This window comes from Protopterus annectens, chromosome 7.part0 (genome assembly GCF_019279795.1).
Source record: "Protopterus annectens isolate FY-2018-M chromosome 7.part0, PAN1.0, whole genome shotgun sequence".
Lineage (NCBI taxonomy): Eukaryota > Metazoa > Chordata > Ceratodontiformes > Protopteridae > Protopterus > Protopterus annectens.
In genome coordinates this window covers 1,623,914,246-1,623,937,814 of record NC_056739.1, presented here as the reverse complement: position 1 = coordinate 1,623,937,814, position 23,569 = coordinate 1,623,914,246, and the positions used below count along the sequence as shown (strand labels likewise).

The window sequence follows — 23,569 nt, the reverse complement described above, 5'->3', positions numbered from 1 at the left end:
TAAAAAACAGATTCTGATTGTGTACTATCCTTCTGCTGTCAGCCTTATTCTAGACTAAAACAATAAGGAGCAAACTAATGTTTTAAGTATACATTTTCATACATGCTTGGGACTCCTCATTTGATCATTCATGTTTTATATAACAAAAAAGAGATTCTGAAAGCAATTTAAAGATTACTTAGATCAACTTAATCTGTTCATTCCTAACATTCAGCATGAGCTGCATAACATATGTAATGGCTTCCTTTTACTTCTACTGAGCATAAAACATTCCTTATGTCTATTACACACATTCCAGAGCTGTACCATTATTTTGATGCTATTGTGGTGGTGGTGCTGCGGTAGCGTTGTCGCCTCACAGTAAGACACTGTCCGGTTCGATTCTCAGCTAGAACGTCTTCTGCGTGGAGACATGCGTGAATGGGCGTACCTTCATTGAAGGTTGTGTGTCAGGGCTGGTAACTTGGCATGTAAAAATCAACTACCAATCATTAGCGGACCAGAGTTCCGTTGTGGCGACCCCTAACCGGGAAAAGCCGAAAGACACAACAACAACAACTTCCTGAGGAAAGCTGTTTTAATAATCAACCATCCCCTTCCATAAAAAAGAAAAAATATTTTCTCACATCTCTCCTGAACAATAGAGGAAGGTCACTGATGTTTTGGCCAAATTTCCCATAGTAGTATAAAGGCCACCTTGGGTCTCCTCTAATGGCCTAATAGGACTAACCTGGTCAGCAAAGGTAAATAAAATGAACTCTGAAAAATAAGTCACAACTAGGGACAGGGTTAGTTATATACCTTACAAATTATTTCCATTTTCTTCCGTGCCATTAGAGATGAAAAACATAAAAGGCCACAACAGTTTTACAACAGGCAACCTATGAGAAGCTACTACAAATTAATGGAATTACTTGTTGTGTCTTTTCGGCTTTTCCCGATTAGGGGTTGCCACAGCGGAACTCCGGTCCGCTAATGACTGATGGTTGAGTTTTATGTGCCGAGTTACCAGCCTTGATGCACAACCTTCAACGAAGGTACGCCCATTCACGCATGTCTCCACACAGAAGACGCTCTAGCTGAGAATCGAACCGGACATGTAAAATAGAAACACAATAACACCCATGTTCACCACACCCTTCAGCAACTGTACATTAATTAACAAAGACTCCAACTGAAAGACACTGTGGTTATGCCTCCCACATGTCTAATCTCTCTATATACTGCTTCCAAGGCTGTAAAAAAATGGGCGAAAAGGTAAATATATTTACTCTCTCTCTCTGTTCTGAGTTGGGGCAATATCAGCAGTGGTATACTTTGAGATTAAACATGAAACGGAAAGAGGCATCACATCAGGGGTTGCAGGAGACATCCTTCCTTCATCAAACATGTTCTCTTGGTGTACATTTTATTAACTACTTCATTATGACCTACAGGGTGATAGTAAATTTACCAACTTTACATACAATAAAGGTAGTTTTTCAATGTCATCAAGTAGTTTGCAGTTAATACATAAAACCATAAAAAAAAAACAGCTGTGCTAGAGCCTACTCCTGGTGAATGTAGATCACATTACCAGACACAAGTGTTATTGAACAAATGGCTGCAGTGCAAATCGATCTATCTCTGACTCCTAAGAAAGAACTAACAGGTGCTACCCCCTTTCATGGAGTGTAGAGAGCAGGTAGGACTTTTACTCTAAGCAAGAGGAAGCCTCTGATAGTATTCAGAATAAGAAAAGTCACTGGATGTGATTTTGGTTCTGGATATTTACATACTAGATTTCACTGTGGAAAGAAGCATAATATTAATTACATGGGAACTCTTCATTTGCTGTATAACAAGAAAAAAGGTGCTTGCTGGCCAAGAAGGGTAGCTAAATCACAGACATAATCTCCTTGCCAACAGCATACAAAATGTTTGAATGTTTAACTTGGCAATTCTAGTTAACACTCTGAATGAGCAGCATGTAGTGTATGTATCCCCAAGAAAATTCAGCAGTGTTCTCACTATATGGCTTGTTCAAGAAAATCAATGGTCTGAGTCAAGAACTGTGAATACTGATACTGCTAATTAAAAATCTGGGTATGGGTATTCATCACAGACATTTCTTTATGGAAAATCAGAAAGAGGTCTTCAAAGTAAATAGCCTGCAGCTCAAACACTTGAAACACACACACACACACACACACACACACACACACACACACACACACACACACACACACACACACACACACACACACACACACACACACACGCACACGCACACACACGCACACACGCACACACGCGCACACACGCACACACACGCACACACACACACAAACACACTTCAAGAACCACCCATTTCATGGCAATAGCAAATATATTTAATGCAAACCTTTTGAAAGACACCCAACTAAGGGGGTTCATTACTCCCAACAGTAACACCTCTGAACCCAGTGATGCACCAGCTTGAACTGCTTTACTTTACTAAAAGGCCACACATGATTTTCATAGCTCAGATGACCATATGCATAAATACATTCTTGCCCCAAGTTAACAGATCAAAGAAACATGGGATGGGACACTGCAGCTGTACTGATCGCATCACATGCAAGGTTGATGTGGGATATGCAGATGTACCTGGCACTATCAAAAGCAACCTTGTATAATAATGTTTTACTTTGTCCCAAGACTTCTGGATTACAGGAAGAAGAAAGAAGAAAGGTGCACTTAAATTTTCCTTCTTGAAAAAGGCAACACACAATTTACTAGAAAATGGAAATCATAGTCTAAATGAACTGTTAATATAGTAACGGAGACAAAACAACTGGAAGCTGGATCTTTAGAAAAGGGTAGGAGCAAATTAAATAGAAAAATGGGAATTGTGTGGAACAATACACGCAGAATAAAGTTTTGGAGGAGGAATGAGGTTTAATGGAAGGCATGAATTGAATGAGCTTTGTAATATTTGACAAACAATGACTGAATCGATTAAGTGATGTATAATGTTTGTAACTGAAAATATGCCAATATGGTTTATTTTCATTTATATAAATGCATGACAGTCTATGTCACAAGTGATATGTTAATAAAGATGTTTCTTGTTTAAAAAACACATACAATGTGTCACTGTGCTATCAACCTCCAGCTAAACAGTAGTGTGCAGATGCCTTGCAAACAAACACAAAAGCATGGACTGAAGCCTGAGCTGGTTTTAAAGCAGATAATGACTCTTGACCCTGTACACCTTTCAAAGCACCATTAACTGCACAAAAAGACCACGCAAAAAGGACTGTTTCTGTCATTTTGTGGTGAAAATGTAAAAATGCCATCTCAAAAGAGAACAGCTATTGTTATGGTAAAACAACAGCAAAATCTCCAAAATGTTTGGACATGAATCATTACACATGAAAATGTATCTCTGCATCTTAACCCTAACTGCTATAATGCTTAATGTTGGTGCTGTCACAAAGACACTGACTGCAGCAAATAAGACCAAAATTACTAGCAAACAATTATGAGATCAAAGGAAAATGTGAAATTCTGACTGAACAAAAGAGCATTACATATTCTATAAAGACTACAGAAGTGAAGTTCAAGAAAATAATACTCATTGTGTCCCGTAATGGACAATCTATGGAATATCAGCTTAATTATCAGCTAGCAGTGGAAGCAAGTGAATTTGGAGGCTTGGATTGTGATCATAAGGGCACGGTAGGATCTTCAAAAATTACCTGAACTACAGAAAGCAGAGACAGACTCCGAATTATACAAACTACATTCTGATTTATCCCTGTATGTTCAAACTGAAACTACACATATGTGTTTTATTATTTGCAGTCATAAACAGTCCAATCTGGTGATGGCTGCTATATATAAAGCTCTCTACTTTTTTCTCTTTTGTTTGTAAACATGCAAACTTGAATAAAACCTACATGTAAAAGTGTTTCCACTAGGCCTGTTGAAATGTTCTGCACTTTGTTCCAAGGTGTGTTGCAAAAGATGGTAATCAATCTGTTTTTATAATTGTAACTGTCTATGTTCCACACGTGACTGGATAAATTTTGCTTATTTTCTATGTGCTATTTAAACATACTGAACTGTTGTTTAAAATATAATTTTTTTGTTAGGGCAAAAAACAGGTTGCAACCTAGAGAAGTTGTAAATAGGTGGATTGTCAAAAAAAAAGAAAAGATACCGAACTATATTCCTATAGAAGCAACCAATTGCACATGAAGTAGCCTGAAGGGTAGACCACTATGTCAAAGGAAATATCACCGCCACTATAATTATGCGCTGGGTAGTTGTTCACTAATGAATGTTTTGAAGGTCTTCCCACTGTGCATGCCACTGAGCTGTAGACAATTTATAATCTGCTGACTGAAATGGCTCAGAAGATCAGTTCTTAGCACCTAAGTAATAGACACAGAAATATTCACTCAATGGGTTTGCCCTCAGAACACTCAAATAAGGCTGATAATGTCTCAATTTGTGCGTGCCAAGAAGGGCAATTTATAGAAAGCACTGATGATTCTGTTTCTACAGTTTAAAAAATTAATGTTGTTGTTGTCTTTCGGCTTTTCCTGGTTAGGGGTCGCCACAGCGGAACTCCAGTCCGTTAATGATTGGCAGGTAGATTTTCATGGTGCCGAGTTGCCAGCTCGACACCCAACCTTCAACGAAGGCACGCCCATTCACGCATGTCTTTCGGAACGCCACTCGACCCACGGGGAGGACATGCAGACTCCACACAGATTAAAAAATTAAAACTGCACTTAAAAAAAAATCAGTGACACAGTTGTAGACATTATCTGCTACAATCAGGCTGTATGACTTTAACAAACTGGTTAAGCAATTCAGTTCAATGTTATATGTTGGCCTGGGATGAGATGGTAGAGAAGACTTCCTGTTTCACAATGGATAACTAACACTCTCATATCAGGACTTCTGAATACTGGCATTCCTACATAGCAAACTGTAATTTGGATAACATCATGGTGACACTTCTCAGTGCTAGAAGTTTAAATAGAAAGACGCCTGTACTTAAGGCCCTCCTGCAACTTGAAGATATTCATATTTGTGCAGTGATGTGACAGCACACCTTCTACACCAGGGTTTAGCAACTACCATGACCTCAGGCCCTTCGCTAGTTGTAGGGAATTATTTGTATTTGTAAGAAATACCATCACCTTATTTCAGATTACCAAACATCCTAACTTGGAGCTTCTGGAGATCCAAATCACAGTTAACAAATCCAATGATAACTTCATTACCAGCTACAGATCCCTATCAACGTCCCCAAAATATCATGAAAATTACACTAACACCATTGAAAGATTAAATGTCATACCATAAACCTTCTTGCTAGAAGATTTCAATTACCCAAGCATTAAATGGCGTATTTAAACCTTTAAAAATGGATATGCCCAGCACTTCCTAGTTTTTTTAATGCCAATGTCATAGAACAAATTGTAAGATTACTCACTAGAAGCTTTAATATCCTAGGCCTGGTCCTTATCAACCAAGTCACTGCCTGTACCCCCCCCCCCCACACACACACACACCTCATCTCTTCATCACTGGTTAAATCTCACCATAATTCAGTCATCTTCTCCGGCAGGCCCGATGAGGAACACTTGAGCAGGTTGGGTGCAACTCAGGGAGAGGACAGCTTCATCTTTCTTCTAGATTTTATATCCAGAAAAAATGGTGACATGAATGGACTGGTTCAAGGACACAAACAATACCACCTTCAAAGAAGTAGTGGAATCAAAGGGAGGACTCCATCCTCAGGAAGGGAGCAAAGATGTTCCCAGACCTCAGCCTCGACAACCAGGATCCTTTGCACAGCGATAGCTCAAAGATTACTTCCAACACTCTCAAAACTGCACACAAGCTAAAGTCCTAATACCCCAGTGGGAACATTTTCTTCAGGAAGAAACATCCAAAACACACCAAAAGGAATGCTTGACTACTCTCAAATGGGCTTCAGTTCTGCCCTCCACCAGGCAACATTGGCAGATAACAGCACAAGAATTTCTGTGGGAAGAAAATGACGATCAAGCACACAAGGCATACAAAACCGAAGGATATTTTTAACTGACCTACTGGGATGGTACAACCACTTCCACTTGGAGGCACATGAAAATGGGTCTGTATCAGAACATCGAATGGTTAAAATTGCAAATGCTCTAAAGAGCGAAAATGCCGGACCTTGAAGTGCTTTTTTTGAGATTGCAGTACAGTGAAGATCGGAATATTTGCCCTTTCCAGACTGTAGTACTATCTTGGAATTGGAATACATATTTAGTGGGGGATGTGGGGGGGGTGCAGTCCCCCCACAATAATGAGTTCGAGGTCTAGCATTTTCGCTCTTTACAGTGTTCGCGATATTAATAATTCGATGTTCTGATATGGACCCTTGAAAACAACTTCAGCTACTAAAACAGCTCTAGCTGGCAAAGCTAGTGGTGTCAAGTAAAACAAACTGTGGTCTGACTTGAGGCAGAGATAAATCTACCCCTATCGAAGGGGATATCCTCTAAGTTAGAATGGGGTGATTTCTATACTAGCAATGGACTGAACTCCCAAACCCACACCCAGCTTAGCCATTATAAAGTCAGAGAGTGAATATGATCTTCCTTCCCTGAACTGTGAGGTAAGTCATGAAATGGTTTCCATATGTTGCACTGAGTAAACAGTGAACATGCTTTTCTGCAAATTCAATTTCAAAAAGCTCAAAAAACTATTTTTGCAAGGGGGGATCCCCACTGCACCCCCACTAAATTAAATATACTAACTCCACACTCAAAAAAGTTCCAGATGACTGAAACAAAGGCATCATTTTCAAGATTCCAAAGAAGGGAGCATTAACAACTGTATTAACTGATGCAGGGTCACATTTCTGTGAATCCTGAGCAAATTCCTGGCAAAAATCATTATAGAACGCATATCTGAAGCTGTGGAGAAGCACTGCAACTTAGAATGATCAACCCCATTGAGTCTGTAAGTGGGGAGAGGTCCCATCAGAAACAGCCTTGGCCTCAAGTTTGTGAACTTGTGACTTAAGGGTCTACTAACTGAAATCATCCCTGAGGATAGAGCCAATCAGTTGGGGAATGAGGGGTAAAAGCACCCTTGAAAGACCTGTCTAGGGATAGGGGTAGGGATGCAGTCTACTCAAATATCTGGTCTACTGATACCACTATAAGCTCAGGTCCCAACTAAGTGAGCACTGGTTCCTTACTCAACAAGGACTGGAAGGTCACTCATGAAGCTGATGTAACTCCAGGACAGCTAGCCTTAAATCTGTCCTCCAAAGTAAGGCACCAAAGACAAAATGCCTTCCTCCTTTCAGTCTGAAAGAGGGACCCTCCTTACAGCCTCTTAAAAACCTGCCTTTTGTCATTAGGTGTGGGATTTGAATGAGTTTCTAACACCACAAGAAACTTCTGCTGCAAACAGCAAGGCTCAATCTGCAACATTCAAGTGACTAAAAGAGCTACTAGGCAAAGAGGACAAGCTTATGTTGCTACCTCTGACAAAGATACCAAATTGTGACTAGTGGAAATGATAATCCCACCCAGGAGGACCATCATTGCCAAGCAGGGCAGATTTGTTACCAAAATGAAAAATGTTGCAAAGGTCTGTTTTCACTGCAGCTGAAACAACAGGAAATAGAAAAAAAATACCACTGCCAGAAAGTTATTAAAAGGATCCCAGCCTGGGTTGCAAAGTGCTGGAAGTATGCTGTTGTTGCTGTACATTGAAAAGTTTACTAAAATCCAATAAATTACTTTTCCTGGCAGAGAATTCTCAAAAGATTCTCAGTTGTAGTTCTAGAACTTGTTTACATCAAGTAAGATGGCAAATCCTGACATATTCTACTGGAAAAATGTTGATGCTTACAGCACAAGATTTTTACCCATGAATCCAAATACTAATAGAACCCCCCCCCCCCCCCACACACACACACACACACACAAAAATGACAAAGCAACAAACCTAATGTCAGTTCCTTTGATGAAACTGTTACATACCAGTATACTGACAGGACTCACCTTCCTCTTATATTTACAACTAGCAGGTTAAAACACTATTAACAATCCAACTGTCTACCTTTTCTATACATTATTAACAGGAAAAACCTTTTCCAACATCTTGAGATGTAAACTGCTGTGTAGGTCTCGTCAGCACAGTCTCCTTTTGTTATTGTACCAGTGCTCTAAGAACAGGAACACAGATCCTCACAGATGCTTTAGATTACTACATCAAAAGAGAAAATACCATACTCCAACCTTACTTTGTAGGCAGGACTGCAGGAAGAAGTATAGCCAGTTTTACAAAGTCCAAAGACTAGACTGGTTTTAAGCTTAATTCATGGGAAAAAAGTGAACATCTTATCAAAAATAACAAAGCAGTACTAGTGTTATAAAATTATAATATGATATATACTTTAAAACAATATAATTTTTAACCCCCCCACCAAAAAAAAAAAAAAAAAAAAAAACTGTGGGCATAGTAGTTTAGCATTCAATCACTTCTTGTAAGAACTGAAATCTTTTTAAAATTTCACATCTGCCAAATTCTTCTTTAAAGGTATGTGATTAACAAATGCATTGACATTTACACGTCTTTAAAATTACACAACACCAGCAAACTAGCACTTTGGTATGCACAACATGCCCCAAATTTGCATCACTTAGGTTTCCTTAAATGTTACTTCTATATTTTAACAAAATGTAGTTTCCTGGTCTTGAACAGCACTGTAGACATTCAATAAATGGTATAACTGTATAAGATGCACTACTAGTACTGCTTTGAGTTTAAACAGCACATTTCACAACTTCTATACTCTTCCCCAGGCCTCACACACATAAAAATTGTTTTGCATTATGTACTGTGAAAACAAAAATATGTGAATAAAGATAAGACAATCTACAATTCAACAAATGGTCAATCAACAGCAAATCAAATACAAGCATACTACACAGGTAAAATGATCACATATATATCCATACATACAAACATACACACACACACACACACACACACACACACACACACACACACATGAATATATACAAAATGTATATATACAAAAATTTTGCTGGGATTTTTTAAAACAAGCAAGCTGATCTATTGCTTGGCTAAATTATTATCACTTTATGGGTACCTTGCTGGCAAAAACAGATATTAAAATATTTAATAACAAAATATATTCATTAATTGAATAACATATGCTTAGCTATGATTGAGGCTACCCACAATTCACAGTTTGATTTCGCCACCTTCCCTACATGGTTTAGTGGCAAGAAAAATCAGTCTTTATGTGCAATTCAATTTTGTATGCATTTGTGCATTCATTTTCACAGCTGATTTATGTAAGCAGCCAAGATTTAAGAGCTTTTTTAAAAAGGTATTCTGCTTAATTAAGTGCAATTAACAGACAACGTTAACATAAGGGACCAATAAAACTCAAGTGGCACTTCAGGATGCACATAGGGTTCACTGGTGATCAGGGACTGTTACAAGTGCTTCCTCAGGAGGTCTTGAAATGCTTACATTCTATAAGAAATACAGAGGAAAACATTTAACAAAAAACAAAACAACAACCAATAAATAAAATACAAACATGTTCTGTTAGTAAAGAAAAAAAAACAAAACAAAACAAAAAAAAAACATATGCAAACCTCAGCAGAGGACTGCGTGATTTATGTAATTAAATCATAAATGTTTGGCAGCAGGATCTACTTCTGATGACCAGCTACTCTAAGCTATGTTGAGGGATTAGTAACTGCAAGATGTCAGTGTTAATTAGTGTTAGTCAACTGAACAATGCTCTGTGAGATCTGAGAAGAAAAACATAATTATGCAGATCACCTACCTTAACTCGAGATCTGTGAGTATATCTCAGTCAACAGATAATGCATAAAGAATGTTTAGTTCTGCACATGTTTCAAGCCTTTTCTGATAGAAGATCACCCTAACTGTCAATCACATGGTTCATCAACAGAAAAAGAAAAGCACTATCCCTCCTACCTGTTCTTTTCAGATGATGGCCCAACCCAATCTTGATGAAAGAGGGCCAAAGAGCTAAATATGCAAAAAGAAAGAAAGAACAAGTGGCAATTCTACAGCAACACACAACAACCTAAAAAGAAGGAAAGAGAAAAAGTCTGTATACCTGATGATCTGGCTGCTCTTGGAACTTTCAATATGTAAAAGGCCCACTGTCCAAAGCAGTCTCAATCAACAAGAACTATATGCAGACTGAGCTCACAGTAGTTTAAGTATCTAAAAAAATGCCAAACGTCAAGGCAATCATTTTCCTCCCACTACCACCCCCCTTCCTCTTTATGTTCACGCTCACCAAACCAATAAAAATAATTATCTGCTGATTCCACAAACCCACTTACCCCTTGTAAACAAATATATTTATTATTTTCCCTCTGCTCTGCTTCATTCTGTCTGGCAGTCCCAGTCCACCCATCTATCTACTTGCTCCTACTTCCTTCCCGAGAATTCTCCAAGTGAGCTGGGGCTGGCATGGATCCTAAGGGCACCCTGGAGAGGTGCTGGCAAATGCTACTGCTTGCTGAGGGGGGTTATTGTGGCCTGGTCTTATTTCCTCATACCCTGTACCTGTGTTTGTCAGGATTGTCCAAGAACTACTCTCCTATGTGGACCACACCTTCCTTCAGGGAGCACTTCCAATGAATACCCTCTCCTCCTGGATGGGTACCTCCATTTCCTTCCTGCCAGTACCTCAGACCCCAAGCCACTAACTGAACTTGGTTTGCCTTGACCATAGTTTGGGTTTAATTTTTCTACACCAGGGTTCTGGCTGCATATGTATTACTTGCTGGTTCATCGGCTTAGGATCTTGCTACTCTGTGTATTATGAGATTATCTTTACTTTTTTGTTAATCATGCACATACATACTCTTATTTACCAACACTGTGCTACATGCTTACCTTGATCATTTACTGTCCTACCTTTTTAAATTTTAACTATAACTCTCAAGCTGTGGCTGAAATGAGTCCATGTTGGATGTTTTCACTATCCCAGTCTAAACAGTTAAGACAGACTGGGATAGACAGATAGATAGATAGATAGATAGATAGATAGATAGATAGATAGATAGATAGATAGATAGATAGATAGATAGATAGATAGATAGATACAACCCACAAATGCTGGGAATATTATGGAATTGTAAAACAGATTTTGAAGACCACCCTACCAAAGCCTGCTCCATCTCTGGAGGACCCAGTAGGCTGTAGTGTCTGTTAGACAACTGAAACATGGACTAGGATTTCTTTTACTGAAATGTCCACAAAAAGAGCAACAGATGCCATTATTCTGCAAGCGTTTGAGACCTGAAATTCTTGGGATGTTTTTCACTGATTGCCTATGATAATGGGCAATGCAATGACTAACACTATCAAAGTTTGCTGTGCAACTGATTTACTCCTACCGCATTAAGTAAAGGAAACAGATTCTTATGGTACTGGTTGACTAATGGCAGGGGTCTCCTTCATGGATCCTTGTAGTACCTCTTCACCAATTAGAATCTGCCACTTTTTTGAGGCAAACCACTACTATTTGCAAACCTGTACTGATGCATGCCATGATTTAACATGCTAGTTACAAAAGAATGTACATCTCCTGGATTTGACAGTTTATCCCTCTGTCACTTGTGAGCAACTTCCTGCAAATCACTAAAGAACAGGTTTGACATCACACAGGTTCATAGGCAGGTACTAGGCTATCAGCCCAAGTGCCTTAGTAAGCCTAGCCAACAAGGTTCCCTGGCTTCGCCACCCAAAAAAGTTATTTTACTGTGCCCCTGTTGAGCAGAGCCACAGAAGTGATCTCCGGGGTATATTTCCTATTTCCTATCCACTCATCAAGATTTTTCTTGAAGAGTGCTAATGAGGAACTTTGCTTGACATGGTAGCTTGTTCCAGAGTATGGGAAGTCTCTGGGACAGGAATCTATCCCTCCAGCATGTCCTGTTTATTGTGGTGACAAGGTTTAGGTCCCTAGAGCGTGTAGCTTGGATGGATTGGGATTTCTTTAGGTGTAGCATGTCCAACAGCTCTGGGTTTGACACAACTTTATATGTTAGGCAGAGATCACCTCGGAGTAGGTGATATGCTATGGAGTAGAGCTGGAGTTTTTTGAGACGTTCAGTGTAGGGCATCTGTTTGAGGCCAGTAATCCTCTTTGTGAGGTCCTTCTGTGGCCTTTCCAGCTACTGCAGATGTCTTGTGAGGTACATTCCAAAAGGGGTGTTGTACTCTATAATGGGTCTAATGAGTGCTCAGTAGAGGGGAACAATGACCACTTTTTTCCTGGATGAGAACCCTTTTGTGATGAGGTGTGCCACGTACAAGGATTTCCTGACTACTGTGGCGATGTGATTATCAAAGGAGAGACTACTGTCCACTTGGGTCCCAAGGTCTCTTATCACACATTCGGCATTAGATAGACTGCCACCTATGTGGTAGTTCATGGGTATACAGTTTTTACCAAAGGGGGTGACAATGCACTTTTTGGCATTGAGCTTGAGGCCATGGCTCTGACACCAGGCATCTGTCTCAGTGAGGCCCTTCTGTAGGATGTCCACATCATTTGGGGACTCGACTATGGCTCCTAGTTTGCAGTCATCTGTGAACTTCGTTAGCCAAATGCCTTCTGTGTTAGCCTGTACTTCACAGAAGTAGATACCAAACAGGAGAGGTCCCAGGACTGAACCCTGTGGTACTCCACTTGTCACTGGTTTGAAGTCAGATTTGGAGTCTGTAACTTTTACAGTGTGGGTTCTGTTAGTGAGCCAGTTGGCAACCCATCTTGTGATGTAGGGATTTATACCTAGTTTAGTGAGTTTAGCTATAATTCCAGAAAGGGGGATGGTGTCAAAAGCCTTGGCGAGGTCAAGATAGGCTGTGTGAACCACCTTACCCTCGTCTAAGGCTTTGTTGACTGCCTCAAAGAAGTCGATCAGGTTCAGGAGGCATGACCTGCCTTTCACAAACCCGAACTGGATGGCTCCAGAGTTTGGAGGGTTACCAATGTCTTTGTTTATGAGTTCCATGATAATACATTCCAAGGCCTTCTAGGCTCGTCAGGCTAATAGGGCGAATGTTCCCGGGATCAGTGGTGGCTCCCCCTTTGTGGAGTGGGATAACTGTTGCTGTGCGCCATTCAATGGCCACAAAGCCTGACGTGAGGCTATGACTGAACATGGTGCTTAGGTGGGGAGCCAGTTTGTTCTGAAGTTCGTGTAAAATGCAGCCTGGGATGCTGTCCGGTCCCATGGATGCTATGTTTTTGGCTTTAGAGAGTGCAGCTTCTACCTGCATAGTTGTGATTACAGGGACTCTGCATTCTTCCTGTATAGATATGGGCTCTTTAGCGGGTGAGAGGGGGGGTAAAGTTAGCACTGAACCTATCTGCCAGGATGTTGGCAATATCAGTTGGTTCTGTAATTTTCATGCCGTTGTGCTGTAACTCAGAGCAGATCTGGGTGTTGCCACTGAGATTCTTGACATAGCTATAGAATGCTTTGTGGTTGTCCCTAGAATCATTGGCGATTTTGTTTTCATGGCTAGCTTTGGAGGATCTTATAAGGGATCTCAGCTTCTTACTGAGGCTGACCAGTGAGCTCCTCCACTCATGGGATTTTACTCTCTTTTGCAACAGTTTCTTCCTTCTGTTGTAGAGTTTGTTTATGGCAGGGGACCAACAGATTGGCTTCCTTTTTTTGGAGGATAGTGTCTTGGTTTTGTTTGGGACAGCACAACCCATGCACTCATGTAAGTGCTTATAGAATTAATTTGTGTAGGATTCAGCAGTCGTAACTGTATTGTCCATCTGCATGGGTATCATGAAGCTCACCACTTCTGTCTTAAGAAGCATGAAGTTGGCTTTGAAGAAATTCTTTACTGTGGTTTCCTTAATGGGGGTGGGGCATGATGTGGATATCTACAGTGATAAGCCTATGGTCATTTCTGACCAACGAGGAGTTGACTTCAGGTGTGGAACACTGGTCACTCATATTGGTAATGACTAGGTCTAGGATATTGTTGCCCCCTGGGGGGTGTGGATAAGTTGATCCAGGGCATTGGAATTTATGAATTCCAGAAAGCATTGAGTGAAGGAGTTGGTACATAAGTCATTTTCCCAGTTAATGGTGAGGTAGTTGATATCGCCCATTATTAGTTTGTTTGGCTGAACCTTAATATTTTCCAGTATATCAAGAAAAGAGGAGTGGGAATCCTGGGGCATGGTGGGGGATCTGAAGCAAGCTACAATTTGGATTTCACTTTTGCCCAGAGTTAGTTGCACTTGGATAACCTCGGATGCATTATGCTGAGCAACTAGCCTGGAGGTGTGAATATCCTTAATGAATATGGACACACCTCCACCTTTGGTGTTCTGGTCCAGGTTAGATGGCCGAAAAGTGTGGTATGAATTATAGCCTGGTAATGCAGGGGTGCTCTCTGGAGCCTTGAACCAGGTCTCAGTCACTGCACAGATATCGATGTTCACCATTTTAAGGAGTGTCTCGAGGAAGTGCATTTTGAGATTCTAGCACTGAGTAGCATTACCCTCAGTTTTTGCTTGCCTGTTCCTGTTACGGTGGTGAATTTGTCATTTGAACCTTGCCTAAAAAGGCACTATAGGGGTGGCAAGAGCCTTAGGCAGTATCAGGAATCCTGGGGGTGACAGGTGCAGGCCATCTCTGGCAAAGCATCGTGGTCTGTCGACCATGTCATCCCAGGCAGACAGATACTGGATCCCCTTAGAATGACACCAGAAGCTTAGCCAATTGCTGAAGTCACTCATTTTGTCCTTGTCCTGCGGTATCATTCTGGATGATGGCAGGATGCTACTCAGGGCTAGGGTCATACCTGCCTGGGCTACAAGGTTGGAGAGGTCTTCCATGTCTCTTTTCATGTAGTCCAGGGAGGTATGTCTCAGGTCATTCACACCACCATGAATAATGACAGAATCATATTTGTACTTGTTGTGGAGTGATCTGAATGTGTGGGTTATGTGGCGGATCCCGGCACCCGACAGGCAGCTGACAGTAACCTTCTCCTTGTTTAGCCTGGTGAGTGGGACATCAGTGTGCCTAACTATAGTGTCACCTATGACTAGTGTGTTGGGTAGGTTGTTTTGCCTTATGGGCTATGGTTGAATGGCACACAGAGTCTGTGGGCTATGTGTCATTTGGGTTGTGTTGGAGGGTGGAGGTTGCTTGCGTTTCTGCTTTGGAGGTCTCTGTTGCTTAAGCAGATTATTATTGAGAGCCTCCGTGAATGTTTTTATGTTTCTATGTGTGGATTTTGGTGGTGTACATTTAGTGGGACTATGTGATGAGTGTGGTGTGGTGCAAGTGTTTACCTTCTCCTCTTGACTGTCAAAAGTTCAGTCTTGGTTGGCAAGAGCTTTACCTCCAGTTTGGCTAGATAAGTGCATGTCTCACAGGTTGTAGTGTTGGGTGGTAGGAGGAGAGGGTTGTCTGTGTACATGAGGCAATTGCTACATTGCCCCAAGATGCCCAGATTCATCAGATAGGAAAGAACACTGGGAGCTGACCCTTGGACATACATGAATAAAAAAACTATTTTCCTCTAGACAAGTGAAGAAAGTGAGTACAAGAGCTGTTTTTCTCTAAGCAAGTGAGGAAAGTAAGTATAAAAACTGTTTTCCTCTAAGTAATGAGGAAGGTTGAGTGCTGTAGTAATTTATAGCTTATTTGGTGCCTACAACAAGTTCTGAACAAGTGCTGAGCACGAATAGGCAAATTTAAGTGGTAAAACTAACAATCTGTATCTGAACTAGACTAGTTACAGAAAAGAAACATGTGCAAATGCGGGCTTTTAAATCAGAAAGTTGAGAGAGATGGAAAAATTGCCCAAATGGCCAATAACTACAATTTCTGGGCCAGAAACCACTCCTTATGTGGTAGATAGGTTACCTAGTGCTTACCACTCCCACTGATAAGCTAGCAGGCTTCCCTCCAACACAGAAAGGCTTGGGGGCCGCAGGAGCTTACAAACAGTCCTGGATACAGCAAATATCTATATGGACTAGACGAGCTACAGGAAAGAGGGAAACAAGTGCAATTGCGGGCTTTTGAATCAGAAAGTTGAGAGAGAGATGGAAAAACTGCTCAAATGGCGAATAACTACAATTTCTGGACCAGAATCCCTCCTTATGTGGTAGATAGGTTACCTAGTGCTTACCACTCCCACTGATAAGCTAGAAGGCTTCCCTCCAACACAGAAAGGCTTGGGGGGGGAGGGGGGGGCTCAGGAGCTTACAGACTGTCCTGGATACAGCAAATCTGTATATGGACTAGACTAGTTACAGGAAGGGGGGAAACAAGTGCCAATGCGGGCTTTTAAATCAGGAATTTGAGAGAGATGGAAAAACTGCCCAAATGGCCAATAACTACAATTTCTGGGTCAGAAACTACTCCTTATGTGATAGATAGGTTACCTAGTGCTTACCACTCCCACTGATAAGCTAGCAGGCTTCCCTCCAACACAGACAGGCTTGGGGGACTCAGAAGCTTACAAACAGTCCTGGATATAGAAAATCTATCTGGACTAGACTAATTACAGGAAAGGCAGGAAACAACGTAATTTTTTTTTGTTACAGTTAAGCAGAACACAGGGAGATTCTAGCAACGTTTTTTTTTTGTAAAGGAAAGGGAGAGAGGAGAAGCAGTGGATAATTCAAGGTTAGGAAACGAAGTGGGTTGGCCTTCTCAAACGTTCTCTCTGTATTAGGTAGAATGAGCTAATGACACTAGACTGGGAGGAGTGTCCCAGATCAAATTTACAGTAGGGGCGGGCAACTGCAAAGCCACCAACTATTACAGCAAGACACCAACAGGGAGAGAGGGTGGGGAACAATACTACAGCTACTAGCCTACACTCTTAAGACAGTAAACACTACAGAAATGTTTATCACAGCAGAAGAACAGCAGTGAGCCACAAATGAAAGTTTTTAAACAGATAAAGGAGCAGGGAGACTCTACAGAATGCTTTTAACTGCAAACAGATCAGTTATATGATACACTCCTTGGCAGGAAATCGGAATAAACAAACAGGTGCTTAACGTGCAGAGAAAATTTCCCGTTAATACCTTTCATACAGTGAAACTAGCTAAAAAGCTTTACAAGCAGTGTGACAGTAAAAACCTTATTTATCAGACCCTGTAAACCAGACATTTTTAGTTTAACCGTGCAAATTAGTTAATAGCAATAAGATACAGTAAAAAGTATGCAGCAGGCAATAAAAACGTGCTATATATAAATTGCTAGAAGCAATAACTAGTAAAATTAAGCAAAAAAATAAAAAAAACAGGATACTTATTGTTATATATCTCAGATCAGAGTTGTAGTCAATGTCCCTCCTCCACTTGGCTCAGTGTGTATAGACAGAAATCCTCTCAAAGTTAAGGCTTAAATACCATCATTATGCAAGTCCTATTAGAATATATACCTGCTTGACTTACAGAGATCTCCCAACAGCTGAAACTGACAGAAGAACTATTCAGTCCCAGGATGAAAGGAATGGTATTCATGACCTATTTGATATAATAAAATTATATCTGCAATATCTAACAATGAAGATTCTCAGAATGGGATGAATCAAAGGGAGGAACTGAAAAATAACATTACTCTCATAATCAAGTACTGATTACCTAGAAGTAGCCAGAGTCAAGGTCAAGATAATGTTTGGTGAAAGAGCACAATGATGACCAAGTGGCCATGTTGTAGAGTCTGAAATACTGACATTCTTCAAAGCAATGACCGGATGTAGCCGTCCCTCTGATGGAACAAGTTCTGATCACATCTTCTGCAGTGGATGACTAGCTGCCTGAATGCAAAAATAATGCAGCAGGTAATTCACTTGTGGGATTTACACTTGGCAGCTGCGACCCCTCTCTCCTATACCATTCCCTGCCCACTGTGTAACACAAAGAAGATGAACTACTGGTCCATCTTCTTATATTCATGCACACTGTCCAGGCACCTGAACTGTCAATGCACATCCAGAAAATAAAGACCCCCTTTTCCCCTTGGTTTTTGCCATCAGAAAAAAAACACGGAGGTTAATAGACTGGTTTAGGCCAAACTCTGCTAGAGAATAATGGTGCATCCTGAGAGGCAACCTACACTTGTGAAAAGCTACGTCAGTCATTGCAAACAAGGATGAGTCTCTCATAGGTACTTTGAGTAGAAGTAACTACCAACAGGAATACTGTTTTCCAATACATATAGTTCAATTCTGTGGAGCTAGTAGACTCAAAAAATGAATGGGAAATCTTGTCAACCATGACTTTCATGTTGCATGGGGGGAGGCTTCACAGGAAGAAAGAGATGCAGCACTCCTTTAAATAAATCCATGACTAGGTACTACTGAACTACAGTCCTGCCACGCATTAGGCCATAATGCCTAGAAACAGATACACATGCCTCATCATCAAGGAATCCTGAAATAATATGTGTGTTTAGAGTACATCAAGATCAACTGCAAACCAACCAAGGCATTAGAGTAAAATTCTACAAAAATAGAAATTTTCAGTAAGAGGCAGAAGCCTACTGTGTGGAGGGTTTCATAGCAGCTTCAATCAATAGTGAAACCCCCAAATGGCAAAAACAGTGTGTGTGTGTGTGTGTGTGTGTGTGTGTGTGTGTGTGTGTGTGTGTGTGTGTGTGTGTGTGTGTGCGTGTATGTGTGTGTGTGTGTGTATGTGTGTGCGTGTGCATGTGCGTGTGCGTGTGCGTGTGTGTGTGCGTGTGTGTGTGTGTGTGTGTGTGTACGTGTGTCTGTGTAGGGGGCTAACTCTAAAATCAGGCACTCAGGTGAAACTGAAAGTAATCCCAACCACTAGAGACATTCTTGAATATGACCGCAGGAGCTTCTTGGATGACCAGGGACTTAAAGCATGAAATAATGTCTTTTTGAACAAGAGAGGAAGAAATGAGTCCTGTTTTTTCTTCCCTGAACTTTGCAACGAGGTATGGAATTAACAGGAACATTTCATGCCACAGAAAAGAAAACATATGAAATACTACCTCCCTTGTGCCCTGTTAATCAAACAGAAAAAGGGGGAAATCTCTGAGCAGTAATCAAGGCAATCTTAGATGTGCCCTAATTCTGAAAGACCCTGACCAAACATGCCTTCTGAATTTGCAGCTCCATTAGGGGACTGTGGGTGTGGCTCAGTGCAGCTGCCAGCTCATTTATCGCTCCAAAGATGTGAACCACTGAAGTTATAAAGCCCTGTTTATTACCCAATGCCAGATGTGCACTGTCTCACTAAGGTGGGGGGGGGGGGGTATGATTCTAGTTCTCTCCTCCTTGTGTCCAGATAAAATATGGCAGACTGGTTATTTGCACAGGTGAGGAGATGCTCTGGATTCAGTTTTTCTTGAAAAGGTCTTTAGGCCCAGAGCTTTCAGCTTCATCTGGATGATGTACAGTTCCATTTTCAAGAGAGAACCACATTACTTCCAAAACATCACTGTTTATTATAACTCCCCACCTCACATGTAAAGCATATCAACACCATTAACATGTTGGAGACTGACAACCACTCCAAGACATAGTAACAGGGGTCAGACAACAGCAGGTTTGTGAGCACAATCTCTGAAGCCCAGATGCCTCATAATCCACAATAAATCCATATCCTTAAATGTGCAAAAGGCATCTTGAAGACTGTGGTAGCCAACAAACTCAAACAGCATAGTGGAATCAGAGTGTAGACCCTGTTTTGAGTTCTAACCCACACAACCAAAGCAATAACCTCCTAAGCCTTCTTCAAGGATAGGAATGACCAGCAATGGAAACCATCTAAATCCACCCTGATAAATAACTTTGTTATGAGCAAACATTAGAAGGGTTTGCCTCAAACATATGGTCACCAGGACTGCAACTCAAGGAGCTAGACCTTGCTACCAGAGTATCCCTGGATGGGGGCGACTAGCCGCCAGTTGTCTAGGAAGGTGAATACCAGGAGATTCTTCTTCACCTTCACTGTAACACATATGTGAGGATTCAGTACATCGAGGAAAGCACAAACCACAATACTTTGCACTGGAAGTGATACCCATCAAGTATGAAGCAGAGGAATCTTCTATGTGAACTCTAAAAGCTGATGTGAAAAAAGTATCCATCACCCTAGGTAAAAAAAAATGTAGGATGATTATCTGAAGAAGTAATGTTATCAGATGGGAAAACAATCATATCTGTTCTAGTTGGGATCAGATGTGACATCAGAATCCCTCACCCTCCTCAGTAGCCATGACATCTTCAACAGTCTAAGCAGTACATCCTTGACCTGTCCCAAGAGTTACAATGACATGGGCCTATCTGCCAGCAGAACCCTTTCTAGGGGGGAAATCAGATCTCTATGAGACAGACCATGTAACCAGATGATCATAGTTATGGTTTTCCAAGGCTGGGCACACTCTGAGAATTTTCCCTCCACACTGCTGGTCTAGGACTGAGGTCAGAACTGCAATGGAGTTATCCAGTAGTGATTTCATCTGCTGCTTTGAAGGAAGCAAGGTAGTGTGGTGACTAAAGGCATTTATCAGGTGGTCAACAGGGCTCTTCCTTTTTTGGGGTTGGTCAGTCTGGAAGAGGAAAGAGTGAAAGTAAAAGGAAATCATAAGGGCCCACTAAAGTGGTGAAGGGCCTGTTCCATCCTCAACAGGTACCTTAATCAAAATCAAAGTTACACCATAGTCTTCTGCTGAAGCCAAAGACAGACATTCATGAAGGCACTCCTTAAGCTAAGTCACAGGAAGTCCTCAAGCTTGTCCACAGCCCTCCTCAGTAGATTATGCCAGAAGAGAACAGATAATATGAAAAGTTCAGGATCTAATGCCTCAAAGTGGTAGAGGAGTAAATACTCATGTCACCATGTCTAAAGCCTTAGATTCTTCTTCATTTGGCAATGCAACAAAATGTTATGGTTTCTGGAAACTATGCTATGGACCAAAGAGGTCAAACAAGCAGCCCACGCTGGGATGCCTGGTGGGTTGTTTTGCTTACTTAGGTGGTGGCTTACATGGAGCATCAGCCTTCTTGGAAGGCAGGCTGCCACTGGATTGTCTGAAAGACATCCCAAATGAGTGCCTCTAAGGGACAGACAATCCAGAGTTCATCACAATTTCTCGGGCTTTTGCATAAGGCAAGTCAACTAGGGGGCTTCAGCCAATCATCTGATGGAAGTGCGATTGAAGAACCTTAGAATACACCCCTCCAGGGTGGAAGAAGAGGGCACACCTCCTCAGGTTCATCATTCCCTACCAAAGTTTAGGACTGGCTTGGGCTTAATCATTCACTAATCAGCTGCAAGTTCACAAACTGCAGGGTTTGGGATGCCAATTGAACGTTGGAGTTACAATGAGAAGGTTTATGCCTCAACCTGCCCTCCAAGTGGTTTCCTTGAAATGGTATCCTTTGTATGCCTGGAGCTGCAAAGATGACAAACCCCTTAGTCTCAGAAGAGAGATATCTGTAGATCAGTGCAATTATCCTAGTCACAAAACAATAAACATTTTTTCCTTCTTCCACACTGATTACTTGGGATGAATCTCTGACATATGTGACAGATGATGACATCATGCTCTTCTCACAGACAGTACAGGTACTATTAGTGTCTAGGCTGGTAATCTGAAGGGCACATGGCAACTTATACTATTTAATGCTGTTTAGGCATACATACACAGGACTTAACTAATAGCAAGGTACAGCATATGAAATGTGTGAACACCAAAAAAAGAACTCATGGACTCAGGAGACATGCATATTTACGTAGCCAGTGCATTAAGTCAATATACATCTGATTTTATAATTTCATCTTCAACAAACCATGATCCAGTGTTTTTAACTTATCTCCAGGGTTTGCAACTTAGGAGTTAGTTAATTAGTTTATGGAGACAGTGGGTGAAGCCCCTTTCATGGGAGTGTTAAGGCTTTCTCCCATTTAAAAATAATAAGATAAAATAAAATGTAGATGGGAACCCATTTGCTTAAACATGCTTGCAAAGTTGTGGATCAATGAAGGAATTAATGATCCATATTGGATGTACAAGCCATACAGTATTTAAACCTGTTATGTATGTACAGCCTATTAAGCAGTACTTTTCATGGACTGAAGCAATAAGGGAAATATACAGACAACTGAAACACTTAAAGATGAATTATGATTCTGTGCCAACTTTCAGGGAAATATGTCTTAGCATAGAAAAAACAAGGGAAGGTTATTTGTACACACAGTCTAAGCTTAGAAATTCTTAAAAGCCAAAATAATATAAGGATAACAGTTTTCCCAAAACGTAAATTCAAAGTAAATAGTTCAAAGTGAGAGACAACCCGAAAATCCAAAATTAAACTCTTAACCCAACCTGGAGAGAAGCCCTACTGGGTGTTTCAGATAATGGATTCCAGCTTAGCTTCCATAAGTAATCTGTGTACAGACAAGGGCTGATAATGCTCTCATGTTGACAGATATTTACTCATTCTTGTTTTAAAAATGGTTAACCTGAAGCATTCGCATAGTGCTTTTATTTTACAAGGTCCCTGATGATTGTATAGCTGCAATAACTCTAGATATGGTGCAACTTTAATGATCTTGTAGCTACTGTTCCTATAACTCTCATGTAATGGACCAATAATTGTAGCTACAGCTGACCTGTACACCTTAGCTTCATCAGACTCCCTAGCTGCTAACTAAACTCAATATTGCCTGAGCTGTAGTTAGGCCCTTATCCTTCTGTGCAACTGGAACTGGCTAAAGCCAAAATGTGCATAAACTACATCTGCCTTGGGACAGGGTTATGGCTGAAAAGGGATGTGAGACCAGCTCACCCATCCAAAGAATATATCAATAAGTAAATAACATGGAGTATTTACCCTGTACATGGAACTTCAAAGACCATTTCTGCATATAATGCAATTCAGGAAACAGAACCAGTCCCATTTTGACTGCAGCAACAGCAAATTCTGCACTTACACCACTCTAGTAATTGGCTCTCCAAGGTCCACAAAAGGCCTACATCATTTAGTACTATTCAGTACAGGAAAAAAAACTCCATTGCAGTGCCACTGACTAAAGAATGGGCATCTGCCCCAGAGGGACTGGCTCAAATTCTAACAGGTATACTTCCTACATGTATGGGCATCTGATTTATTTATTTATCCTTTGTTGACTGGGTTAGTCCCACTAGGCTAGTAGCCTCTTTTCAAGGGAGACCAAGGTAGTATTTACACTACTACAAGAAATTTGGCCAGGCCATTGGGGAACTTCTGTACTTGTTACGTGTATGGGGACAGGTTTCAGAGTTACACTTCCTGTCTTCTGTTACGAGTACAAAGGCATCTCGGAGAAGCAGGGAGGAAATGGAGCGTTTGGAGGTTTGAGAAGGTAACAGTGGGGAAGGATCGGATTCTTTGAATGATGAGGATGGTATTAGCTGCTTTCAGGTCAGAAGTGAGGATCGAGAGCATGCAGGCAGGTGAGTCTGTAAATGAAGCT

At 41.0% G+C, this 23,569-nt stretch overlaps 1 protein-coding gene across 3 annotated transcripts in view; it reads right to left on the bottom strand.

Annotated features, from left to right (window-relative positions):
- LOC122807151 (6-phosphofructo-2-kinase/fructose-2,6-bisphosphatase 4-like) overlaps window positions 1-23,569 on the bottom strand; it is an 877,767-nt gene that overhangs the window by 161,791 nt on the left and 692,407 nt on the right. For 2 of the 3 annotated variants that reach the window (XM_044078167.1, XM_044078169.1), the window contains one exon: window positions 9,107-9,555. The exons of the other annotated variant lie outside the window; for it this stretch is intronic. In XM_044078167.1, coding sequence (XP_043934102.1) covers window positions 9,496-9,555 — 60 coding nt within the window. In that variant the 3' untranslated portion in view covers window positions 9,107-9,495. Of the gene's footprint in view, window positions 1-9,106; window positions 9,556-23,569 lie in introns of those variants that run through there. 3 annotated transcript variants of the gene reach the window in all.